This window comes from Cyprinus carpio, chromosome A21, assembly GCF_018340385.1.
Source record: "Cyprinus carpio isolate SPL01 chromosome A21, ASM1834038v1, whole genome shotgun sequence".
Lineage (NCBI taxonomy): Eukaryota > Metazoa > Chordata > Actinopteri > Cypriniformes > Cyprinidae > Cyprinus > Cyprinus carpio.
Window position 1 is genome coordinate 4672118 of NC_056592.1, and position 13313 is coordinate 4685430.

The following is a 13313-nucleotide window of genomic DNA, read 5'->3' on the forward strand; positions in this document are numbered from 1 at the left end:
CTACTAAAGCATCATATGAATGCATACACTTCTATTTATGTCATTTTTAGTCATGATTTTTGTCTTGAAAATATTCTTTTAATTCAGTCAGTATTTTGTTGTCATTTATTTCTTTTAGTTTCTAGTGTAATTTTTTTAATGAAAAATTTTTAGTTGACAATACATGTCAAACCAAATATTCAAATGTGTAAATGTGAAAACATTAATATATATTGCTTTTATGCGAGTACTAATTCTTTATACAATTAAAAAAAAAAAAAAAAATTAAAAGAGGGACGAGTCAAAATAATTGTCAACATCATGCTCCAAATACTGTTAATAAAATTTGTATTGAAGCTGGACTTATCTTTTAAGACATCATCACTTAACATTCAACAACAAACAAAACCACCAGTAACCAAATTAACCAACGACCACCAGAACAATGGCCCTTTGGAATGAGACAATCACATGGTCACATCGTTCAATCACTCTGGACCGAATCTCATCATCAGTGTTGGCAACTGAATGAGGAGTGTTTTATAATAGAGATTAAAGGAATAGTTCCCCTTCTGTTTTTGGTCCCCATTGACTTAGTATTAGTTTTTTTGTTTTTTTCCTCCATACTATGGAAGTCAATGGGGACCAGCAACTGAAGGTGAAATATCCCTTTAAGGCATGAACCTGAATATCCTCTCTAAATTCTACATATTCATAATAACATCTGTAAAAGAGTCCATATAAATCCATAGTCAAAATATCTGAGCTAAAAAAGGGATTTTCCCCAATTACATTTTGTACTTTAAATAACCTATAAACCCTGTGTGTGAAAATGCAATATAATGTTTGGTTATGAAGTAGGATAATGTGGGAGACAGGAAGAGAGAGGATGAGCAGGGTGGAGGGCAGGAAAAGAGGGAAGAGAGAGATACATCATTTTCTGCCCTGCACTTCCATGATTAGTTCTAGAATGTTCTATGGCTTTATCTCAGTCGGCTCCAAACCCAAAACCAGACCAAATCAAGACTCATCTGAGATGAGTCAAGTCCTCCACTGGCGTTTGTTCATTGTGCGTTACTGTGCATTTGTTCAATCAATACAGATGTGCTATGGACTGGAATGTAGAATGGAAGTTAATTCATTTTGCACTACAGGATGTCAAACCTACAGTGAACCACAAATATACAAACCCTGAACATAACTCGATAAATTGACACTAAATGAGAACATGTCCTGTCCGTAAAGGGGCACATCTGTGATTTCTACCAGTCAAACATTTGGACACATCTACTTATTCTTTATTATGACTTTATGCTCACCAAGGCTGCATTTATTTCATAAAAATATAATAAAAACAGTAATATTTTGAAATATTATTGCAATTTAAAATAACTGTTTTCTATTTAAATATGTTTAAAAATGTGATTTATTCCTTTAATGGCAAAGCAAATTTTTTCAGCAGCCATTACTCCAGTCTTTATCCTGATGAGGTACAGTAGGCACAATTTAAATTTCAAAACTATTTCAATAATTTAAGCATAAACCTTTAGATCAGGAGGTATTTAATATCTTGAACATAAATTCAGTCAAGAGCATCCAAGCGTTTGACTGGTAGTTTCATTAGGAGCTTTATTTTGTTCAAAAAAATTAATGAAACCATTTCTCCTAAAACACAAACAAACACAAGCTCTTTGATACTTGTTATTTCATAGTTGTGTTAAAACTATGTAACAGCATCATTTGAGTTCAATAATGTGTGTGGATCTCTGGATTTACCACTAGAGGGCGACAAGAGCCTCCACCATAATCTGTACTGCAGCATTCATATCTATAGATATCTAAATAAATGGGCAAAAATGGGTAAAAAAAGAGGCAGCATAATTTCTATTAAGCATGCATATATAGTATATCATAAAGGAAATCTTAATGCATTTATAAAATAAATCAGTGGTATTCTTATACATGATTGTAACCACAGTCGCAATATATTACAGTTTATTAAATTTCAGTTGTATCTTTAAAAAGCATAATGCCTTAATAATAATGCTTTGCATCAAGAATGCTTTATATAATATATTACAGATAAAGGCTTCAAAAGTGCTTCTAAAACTACTGCTCTACCCTTGTGACCACATTAAAGAAAAAAGAAAAAAGAAAAAAGGGAGGGAAACAGATAGAATCAGGAAGGATGAGAGAACAGGAAAGAGGAAAAATCAAAACCCTGCGAGCTGCTGAATGTGCACCGCATGCCTTTAACCGCACAATAATGTCTGGAGCGCTTCACTCACTATGATGCACTGCCAACCTCAGAACAACAGAAACGACTGCTGCCGTCTTACAAGGGCACTGTGGAATCATCTGCCTTTGTGATGCGGGCCAGAATGCTTTAAATCATTATGATGTCATCACATTTAGAACACTCTGTGCAGAACCTACTAGAACTCTCGTGGTCTCATGCTGGTGTTCTAGAACACTAACTGTGAAGATGAACTTCTCAAGAGCTCCTTTACGACAATGCATAAAAAGTAAAAGGCAGAACGTCAACTGAATATAAACATTTAATAAATTTCTACTAAGCTTGTCTGCGAGCCAATGCAATTCAGCAGTGTCCAAATTTAACCTGGTAAAAATTAGGTGTGCAAATAACAAATGACACCAACAGCTACGTTTAATAAAAATTTTTTTTTGTTGTTTTTAAATGTCTCGTGTGACAGATTTTTAAGAAATCTAAACTAGTTCCTTTTCCAGTCGAAATGGCTTCAGCCAAACATCTGTTTAAAACTCATCATCGTGTTTGATTATAAACGCACCTTTGGCGCTGGTTTTTGGTCTACAAAAGGTGAGCGTTTGAAGCTCATCAGCAATACGTGTCTATGGTAAAAGATTACAACAGTGATTTACAATGAGCACATTTGTAAATAAATAATACTTAAAAATGATGTAACACCTAAAACGTGTGAAATCCCACCTATCAGCATAAGCAAATGTCATCGTGTCGGTGGTCTCGTTATGAGGCTGTGCTGGATTTTATGTTTACACACAGTATAACTCTGAAGATTAGGGAATGTTGTATCCGTACAGACCGCTGCGTGAAGTAGGAATGTTAACTGTCATGTGTAAAATGTAAAAATTATGCTAATACATTCATCACTAAGCACATTGTAACATAAACACACCTGCTCTTTTGCCCATACACACACGCATTATCAAGATTCATGTTATTACAGTATGTGTCTGGATTACCAGTGTTTCTGAGAAATATATTCTTTGTTATTATTGGCTATTTTTATCAAAATGATTGATTATTACACACCAGTCCTTGGAGTCTGAGAAAGGCTTGAGTTGTTCTGATACAGAAAGTGCCGGAATAATGACGGCTCACAGTGGGCTGATCCGTCACAGTTTTTACAATCTCGCACACTGAATCGCGTTCACTGCTGTTCAGTTCCAATACATTTTCCGATTACAAATGCGTCTACAAAGGTTCTTCTGTTTTGGCAACTTGACAATTGCTGCAGTCGACAATATTGTCAAAATATTCCATTTGTGTTGAATTTTAACAAAATCAATAAGGGGGAAAATGTGGCGTGCCTCAGGGCACACTACTGGGTCCTTTTTGGTTTCCAAAGTAGCTCAGTCCCACTGACACTTGGTTTTTCTCCAAATAAAACCCTTTTGGCATTTGGATCTCTGATTCCACATGTCTGTTAATGTTATGTGTGCATGTGTATAGACACAGACCTCTCTGAGCATTCACACTTCAGTCCCATATTTTAACGAAAATAGTAGATACAGTCCTCTACCGGACTGAGATCAGTCTTTATCTTCTTGTGTCAGACATTACAAAAAAAATTACTGTCCAGATATCATTAAAAACAGCTGGGAGAACAAAGGGATTTTAAAAAAAGAGAAGAGAAGAAAAGATGCTGGAAGAGTACTGTATGCTGATAAAGTGCATTCATTCAGTCGTTTGTTTGTGTTTTACCCTTGTTACCGGGGCGATTGTCGATAGAGGTGGAGCGTCGTCAGGGAAACAGGGCTGCTGATCTGTGTTCAATGGACGGAATCTTGGAGGGCTGGCAGAGATGCTACATTCCTCTGACCTTTGACCTTGACTGAGGGTAAGGGAGTCATGAGGGTCACGGAGGAGGTGGAGGCCGCAGACTTTTACATTTCATCTCATCCAAGTTCTTCCAGTATTTATAGTTCTCTGCCAAATGCTCCATCAGACCTGGCAAACTGGCAAAGGCTGAGAGACAGAGAGAGACAGAGAGAGTGAGAGAGAAATTAGCTCTAGGAAGTTAACAATAGTGAATAGCCGACACTAATAATAATAATAATCATAATGATAAAATCTTAAAAGAATTTTGTGAATCTAAAGTTTTTATTTTTATTTTTATTTTATTTCTATATTAAAGTATATAAGTATATATATATATATATATATATATATATATATATATATATATATATATATATATATATATATATATATATATATAATATTTATAAAAATTATATAAATTCCTAATAAAGTATGAAGATATAAAACAATTATATAATTTTTTGAATTGTTTATAAATCAATCAATCGATCAATCAATCAATCTGTAATTAAGCAAGTGTTGATAATTCTAATGTTTTTTTTCTCCTCATCTCACCATCTGCTCGGATGCATTGGTTTTTGGCAGATGTACTACAGACGGGTGTGTGTGTGTTGTTGTTTGCATGAGTGTAAATACGGCAATTTGAATATTCACACATATGAACACACGCTCAGAATTCTGGTACATCCTCTTGATGTTTTCAGTGCTCCCCGCTTATCTGTCAAACACACACACACACACACACACACACACACACACACACACACACACACACACACAAACACACACACACACACACACAGTTACACATGCAGCTCCTCTGTGATAAACTGACCTGATCGTGACCTTGGGAACTAAATCTGTGGAGAGCTCAAGAGATTCTGCTTCACTGCATCCTGACCTCAGACTACGGAAATCAAAGACACACACACACAGATGCACATTCTTTCTCTCTCTCACATATACACACACACTCACCCCCTGCCCCTCTCCACCATTTTTAAAGTTTCCGTGACATCACGGCTGTTGTGTGTTGACAGTAAGCAGGTTTATTCTCTGGGGTTCGGCTCAGTGGGAAACACAGAACCTAAAGTTTCCAAAGTTCGCCACAATCAGCTCAACCTCTGGATAACATTATCACAACCTCTCAGCAACCAACTAATAACTCAACCCCTCCGGTCCAACATCTTCTGCTGCTAATGGACCATTTCATCTCTATTAGGAGAACCAGATGAGTCAAAAGATGCCTGGGAAAGTATTCTCTCTCTCAAACACAGACACGCATACAAAACACTTCCTCATTATTGTGTATCAGAATGCTCATGTTCTACTCAGTGTTTGGTGGGGTTTTTTCTGGATTTGTTGTACAGCTGAGTGAAATATTTCATGTATGTGTCATATTCACAACGATTTTGTTGGCAATATAAAAATCATCATAAATATTGCAGCAATCTTAAGGCAAGATCTAATAAACCAGTTCAAAATCATTTCTGGCAACATGAGAGTAATGTATGATTTGCAAACAGACCTTGTCTGTCTTTTGAGCGTGCTTGTTTTTAATTCAGTTGTATGTGAGGAAGGCTTATTTTATTTGAAATAAATATTAACTGAAATAAAATATAAAAAAAAATTCAACTTGATTCATTTCAGCTAGTTGCCAAGGAAACATGTCTTATTCAGTTTTACTTGAAGTATTAAAATAACTATAACTGAAATAAAAAATAAACTGAAATAAAAATAACTATATTTACATATTTAAATAAGAAACAACACACAACAAAATTACTAAAACTTAAAAATTTAAAAGAAAAAAAAAATGAAAATATTAATAAAAACCATGATAAAATCTCAATGACACTAAAATAACACTGCTATGAGGTTGAAAGCAAATGTCAAAACATAAATACTGAAAGACTTTGTCAAAAAGGCTGCAAAAAGTGAGATATAATTTTCGAATGGGGCAACCTTGATTTTTAGAAATCATCAATGTATTGCATTGTTTATATTTACCATCCCAGGCATCAAACATGTCCGTGATGAAATAGTCGATAAATGAGATCTGGGATTTAGGAATGCTGCAGGTATTCCGGTCAAACACTGGCATGACAACCGGCAAACCTTGTCTTTTCTCCTCGTCAGTCTACGGAAAGAGGCAGATCGCAAATACAGAAAGCAAATGACCGGAGAGTGGAGATATGTTATTGTAAAACATGTATATCATTCTAATATCAATACTAGTGACTGACCAATTTCTTCAACCATTATTTGGCCATTTTGAGATTAACAGCATCGCTCAAGAACTATGGCAACTTAAATGGCTTTTTCAATAGATAATGCACGCAATAAATAATTTGTTTCAAACATTTTAGAGTGAATTTTAAGTAAATATTAAGATATTACTATTAAAGATATTAAACATTTACATTAAATATTAATCATTTTATATATTAATATCATCATTTGAATTTCAGCACATGTATTTTGAATTTAAACAGCCGTTGACTATTAATTTTTGTATAGTATATCAAATAAAATTGAATAAATACATATATAATAATTCTATTTTTTCATCAAAATACACTTATTAAAAATACAATTACAAAATAAAATGATCTCAACTCATTTCTCGTGGTCCAATCAAATCTCAACAGATAATCAAGTACTACATATTATATTACAGAAATACTATATGTAATTTGGAAATACAATAGCTTACAAAAGTTAAATGACAATACAAATTTGAAAGACACTAACATTTTATTTTAAGGACCAGTAGCTTATTAGCATGCATATTACTAGCATAATGGTTGTTTATTTGTACTTAATCTTATTCTGCATGACCATATTCTAGATCGCTTAACCCGACCCAATACCTAAACCTAACAACTACCTGACTAACTATTAATAAGCAGCAGATCAGGAGTTTGTTGAGGGAAAACAGTTCCCTAATCTAAAGTGCTACCAAAGACACTGCAAGCATGTGCATAAGGGAACACTGGTTTTTACCTGAGCAAAGTACTCCTCTGAAATGCGACCAGCCCATTCGATGCAGAGCTCCAGAGGCCTGCAGGGATTGGCCACATCGGCACATTTAATTAGCATCCGTTTAATTAACAGACGATTCTCAGGAGAGTTGCGAATACTGGCCTGACCCTCACAATCACTGCCTTCACTCTGTAACACATGCAGAGCGGCACTGGTTAGACTGTACTCACACAGTATGGAAACACAGTTGTGTGTGTCTTACATTGGAGCTCGTCTCCTCAATGGCACTCATGGGTTTGTTGATGCTGTTTACGAACTTATTGACGTGTTCGAAGTGTCGCGTCATTTCTGTCGCCAACACCATGTCTATTATGGCCTGCCGTAGGGTCCGAAACTGAGTCCTGAATATTGAGATGTTGAGAGAGTTTAGTACTGGATCCGTGCGAGTCATATGAAACGTTTGATTAAGTTGACACCGATACCTTTCCATGTTTTTGAAGATGTTGCATTTGGCGTCTCGTACAGTAAGCTGGAACGCTAGAGCGGCGTGGTGACTCTCCAGGACGGCCGTGTCGTTGTACAGAATGGCCAGCTCACTCCCGGCGTTGCACAGGAAGGAGTTTGTGCGGCCCGGGTGATCAACATCATGGACTGTTGCTGCCAAAAGCGCTGCTACTTCATCCAACTGATCAAGACTGCCCTGCAAACACAGCACAGATACCATAGGTAAGGAGGTAAGTTTTTTTACAAGTAACCCAAAATTGTTTAGGTCAGCTCAATATTAGTGACTAACCAATTTATCTGCAAATATTTGGCCATTTAGAAATTAACAGCATCTGTCAATAACCATGACAACTTAATAGCTTTTTATCAATATATAATGCACAATTTGTGTTTCAAATATTTTGAATATTCAAACAGAGTGAATTTTTTAAAAATATTACTATTAATTATTACTGATTAATGTTTTTTTTCTTCTTTTTTTGGGTGTTCTTGTTTTTATTTTATTTTATAATTTTTTTTCAAGAGTTTATTTACATCATCTTTTAAAATTGAACAAATGTACAAGAAAAACATAAATATTTAATATTAGTATCATAAGATGTATTAAAAATTCACTGAAATATTTTAACGTCAATTTGTAATCAATATTAAGATATTACTATTCAATAGGTGTGTGATGAGACACTTATCCCACGAGACGAGACGAGATTTTTAGACTTTTTTTTAAAGAATCCTCGATGACTAAATATATAGGGGAAAGTAGTCTTTTATTCAACTGAAATACACAAAATGCAAAAAATGTTGAAGCATTTTGAAATCAACTTGTGCGTTATGAAATTAAACTTCTATTATACATCTACATAATATAGTATATCTATTATATGCAGCAATAAACAACATGTAAACTAGAACTGCACGATTCTGGATAAACTGAGAATCATGTTTTTTTTAATATATAAATTAGAGATCAAGATTATCTCACAATTCTGAAGAAAAAAAAGATTAGAAAACTAAACAAAATAAAATAATTTACTAGTGGTTTTGACAAAATGTTCATTGCTTAAGTCTTTAAAAAATATGTTAAAATAAAAAAATTAATATTCAGTGTCTCGATTCATAAAGTCTTGTTTTGCTATTGGAATCTCCTGAATGAATGATTCAATGACAAATACTTTTTTAAACAGGCAGTTGTCGCCACCTGCTGGAGGAAGAGGATAAGCGTTACAACACATACACATGTTAAGATACTTTAGTTTTGAACACTACTGTAGAGAATAAGTGTTAATACCCAAACTATAAACTTTTATCCCAGTACTTATGTTGATTAAATGTCAGTAACACAGAAATGATGATGTGTGGTTAAGACTTTATGTGTTGCTCTTTCTGGATCAGCAGCAGCATGAATGATTCATTAACATGGGCAGCGACAAAACGTGCTTCTCACGCTCCACTGACGCTCGCGATGTGAAACAGTTGAAACAGACATAGCTGGATCGTTGTTTTTCAGGAATAAGATTGCGTGTGTGTTTGAATTGAGATCGCGATATTTAAATGATTAATTGTGCAGCTCTAAAGTAAACTGCAAATTGTTTTGCGAGGATATCGTCACGTTCTCACGAGACCAGCCGGATCTCTGGGGACACATCACATCCCTACTATTCAATATAATAAATTAATGTTAAATATTAATATTAAAATATAATTTTAGATTTCAGAACTTTGTGTGTTTTTAATTGGAATAATTATTGAATATATATGTAATTTACAGAATTATATTATGAATTATACATTTATGTATAATTTTTTTTTTTTAATAATTACAATATTTAAGTTATATTAATTTAATATTTAATTTAATTAAACATTCAATTATTTAGAAACGCATAACAATGTAAAATATACTCTTGAATAAATGATTGAGTATTGAATGGTGAATGAAATAAGTCTCAATATATGATCAATTAAAGCACTTGGATGTTCTAGAAGGCTCTCCTTACCTTAGGCCAATGTTTTCATTTTTGGATGAATGTATAAATTGAGACATTTCTATTTCTGTATTCTGATTTGTTGTCAGGGTTACCTTGACTCTGTCCTTGCGCAGGAAGTAGGCTGTGGCGTGCAGAACGTCTGCGGCGTGTGTTGAGTTGTGGTAGGAGTTGGATGCGTGGTAATTAGCCTCGATCACCTGCAGCCACGAGCGCAACGTGGCCTCTGTGCAGTTCAGGAACTCACACACGCCAAAAGCAGAGAAGATCTTCAGCCCCAGGTATGAGAGCGGCCTACACACACACACACACACACACACACACACACACACACACACACACACACACACACACACACACACACACACACACACACACACACACACACTATAGCACTAAAAACATTTCCCATTACAATAAGTTTACACAAAAGAAAGTATCGCTTTCTGGTACCTCTTGTGAGTAGCTGCTTCCAGCTCTAGGATATTGAATTCCCAGTGTTCCTCCTCGTTGAGCAGCTCTGCGATGGAGGACGGGATGTCGTTTAACGGGACAGGCACTGCCAGTTGACTCTGACTCATATCTGAAGGTCAAACGGGTGATGGCCAAACATTCAATGTCAAGATAGAACATGGAGGAAAGGCACAAAAACATTTCAGATACTTGAAACTAGTGTCAATTATATACTATTAAAGTTTTTAATAATATTTTGAATTAGCTTTCATTTTTATATTTTCAGTTTTCATTTGAATTTTGCTTTAAGTTTTATATTTTCAGTATTTTTTAGTAATTTTCTTATTTTTGTCATTTATTCATGTCTTTTGTATATTATTGAGGTTTCATTTATTTTTTAATTCAGTTCTAGATTCTTCAGTTTAATTTCAGTTTTAAGATTTCAGATTTAAATTTTAGTTGAATTTTTAGTCATTATGTTTTTTTGTCATTTATTAGTTTTACTTTTTATATTAAATTTGTGTTTCATTTATTTTTATTTCAGTTTTAACTTTAGTTAGATTTTTTTTTTTACTTTTATTATGTACTTCTATTATGTCATTTATTAGTTTTTCTTTTTTAATATGATTTAGGTTTAATTTTTTATTATGTCACAGTTTATTTCATAATTATTAATAATTATTTAATCATTTTAGTGCTTTAATTAAACTTAAGTCAGCTGCCAAAGCAACATTTCTAATTCTCATTTAGTTTTTCAATAATACATTTTATTTCAGCTTTATTTATAATATTTTTAGTTTTATTTACAGACAATAACACTGCTTTAAATAGCTTTGAGTGTAACTCTAAATCCCTCGCTGTAACTTTTCATTTTCACTGTTAGACATTTTCTTGTCATTATGTCCATAATTAAGTTATAAGTAATTAGTGCCTTTTATATTTTAAATTATATCCTGTAATACTAAATAATACATAAGGTATAACCAAGAAGGTAAATAGGCTGAAATAGTTTATTCAAAGTTAGTTAACAACATTTCATCCAATCTGTATTATATTAATAATCATTTTCAGGGCTAGAACTTACTGTGTAATGCACTTTTGGAGAAGACATACTCATTCCCAGAGAGCCTTCTGAGTCCATCCTGAAATGAAGGAAAATATACATCAATATATCTGCCAGAAATGAAAGAGAAAAAGGCTTGAGGAAGCCAAAATATCGTTTCCAGACAACATAATCATAACAACACATTTAAGCACAGCATTACCACGCTACCCATAACTCACTCGCGCTTGCATGCTCTTATGAGAAAAGCCATTTATCAGGCCTGGAGGATATTAAACACACAGAAAACAGATCCAGATTCAAAGAGACTCATCCAGTACTTAAAACAAACTCTGTCTGAGATGTTGCAGACGTAGGTTAATAGTACATGCATAAATATGACACACACACACACACACACACATCCCGTCTGTAATGATCACAGACCACAGCTGCACTTGGATATTTCACTGTGTAATTGACCCCTGACCTCTCCCTCAAAAGATCACCCACCAAAACGGTCATTTGAACTCTTGAGATTTGTGCATTGCATCCGCTTGACCTTTATTTAACAGAGAAAAATGACATTATGAAAGGCCTGAATTTGGCTTGTAGTTACTTTGCATTTTAATGTTTCAGAACTACACCACCGTTCATAAGTTTAGGGTTGGTAAGATTTTTTTTAGTCTGCTCACCAAGTTTGCATTTATTTGATCAAAAATACAGTAAAAACAGCTATGAAATATTGTGAAATATTTTTAAAATAACTGTTTTTCTACTTAAATATATTTTAAAATACAATTTATTCCAGTGATGCAAAGCTGAATTTTCAGCATCATTCCTCCAGTCTTCACTGTCACATAATCCTTCAGAAATTATTCTAATATTCTGATTTGCTGCTGAAGAAACATTTCTCATGATCAATGTTTAAATGAGTTGTGCTGCTTAATATTTTTGTGGAAAACGTGATAAATTTTTTTCAAGATTCTTTGGTGAATCGAAAGTTTAAAACTACATCATTTTTTAAACAGAAATAATGTCTTTACTGTCATGCTTGATCAATTTAATGCATCCTTGCGGACTAAAAGTATTAATTTATTTACAAAAAAAATTTAATAAATAAAATATTACTGACCCTAAACTTGACAAAATTAGAATATAATTGATTAAGAACTGCCTCAAATGAACATTCCAGATTAAATTAAAATTATTCCTATTTACAGCATTTGTTGAGTCAAATGTTGTTGATCATGAGAGAAAATGTAATATTTAATATATACCTGTGTGTAAACAAGAATAACAGTAATAGCATCACACTTATTACAATTGAAGAGTTAATCAGTTTTGAAAGTATAAACAAATTTTGTATTTTTTTAAATAAAAATATTTAACATCATTCTCAATTAATAGTTTATAAAACATACCTACAAACTAATCATAAAATAATTAGCATAATGCTGTTTAAAATGCTGTTTTTTCCCAGAATGTCAACTTCCCATACTTTCTGACCAATGAATTTCCATAATATTTCCATGATTTTTCCAGTTGTTTATGATTAGCTTTTTTTCTACTTCACATAATTTCTAAAAATAAATACTTTGGAACTGAGAATAAGAAGGAATGTCAACATTAAATTAATTAATGTGACTTTTCCTGGCCTAAAATGTTTGAGATTCTCTGATATTCCCAAGTTTTTTAGCACGGTGGGAACCCTGCCAACTAAATCTCCTAAGTCATGTACACAGACAAGAAGTAAACCCGGTTAAAACTTCTTGGTATTTGTATCCAGCTATATCAGGAAGATGATAATTTGAGCTTCACTGTTCAGCAACCACTGCATCGCTGCGAATTGGCAAACTGCTCAACTTTGCTGCATCACCAAAACTCTCAAATGAATGACTTCTGTTCTGTTTGTCCATGCAGAGATGGCAGACAGTGAGAGCGCTGTGTGAACAAGTGCAGCACTGTCGTCATAGACCGCTGGCTAACTGTGAAACAGCCTGTGCCAGGCAGCAAGGAGCTCAATGTATCTGTGCCATGAAACCAAGAGCAGTCACAGCTACATCTACAGTCACACGCTGCATATTAGACAAGTTTCCTGGCAGAGCACGTCTGAACTTCTCCCGTAATGATGATTCTCTGCTGAAAAAAATCTGGTCTAGGTTTGTTTGTGTACAGGAAATCAGTTTCCCATCTGTTTAATATTGCATTGGTACTGTTTATAATGTTTTTGACAGCATGTGTTTGAAGAGTATTTTAA

At 33.8% G+C, this 13313-nt stretch overlaps 1 protein-coding gene across 1 annotated transcript in view; it reads right to left on the reverse strand.

The window, feature by feature from the left end:
- Positions 1-1960: 1960 nt before the first annotated feature.
- LOC109063119 (high affinity cAMP-specific and IBMX-insensitive 3',5'-cyclic phosphodiesterase 8B-like) overlaps positions 1961-13313 on the reverse strand; it is a 43084-nt gene continuing 31731 nt past the window's right edge. Inside the window, exons 15-22 of the mRNA XM_042778655.1 lie at positions 11096-11153; positions 10012-10141; positions 9654-9852; positions 7552-7769; positions 7332-7470; positions 7091-7258; positions 6095-6224; positions 1961-4228 (exon numbers count right to left, since the gene is read on the reverse strand). Coding sequence (XP_042634589.1) covers positions 4119-4228; positions 6095-6224; positions 7091-7258; positions 7332-7470; positions 7552-7769; positions 9654-9852; positions 10012-10141; positions 11096-11153 — 1152 coding nt within the window. The 3' untranslated portion in view covers positions 1961-4118. The remainder of the gene's footprint in view (positions 4229-6094; positions 6225-7090; positions 7259-7331; positions 7471-7551; positions 7770-9653; positions 9853-10011; positions 10142-11095; positions 11154-13313) is intronic.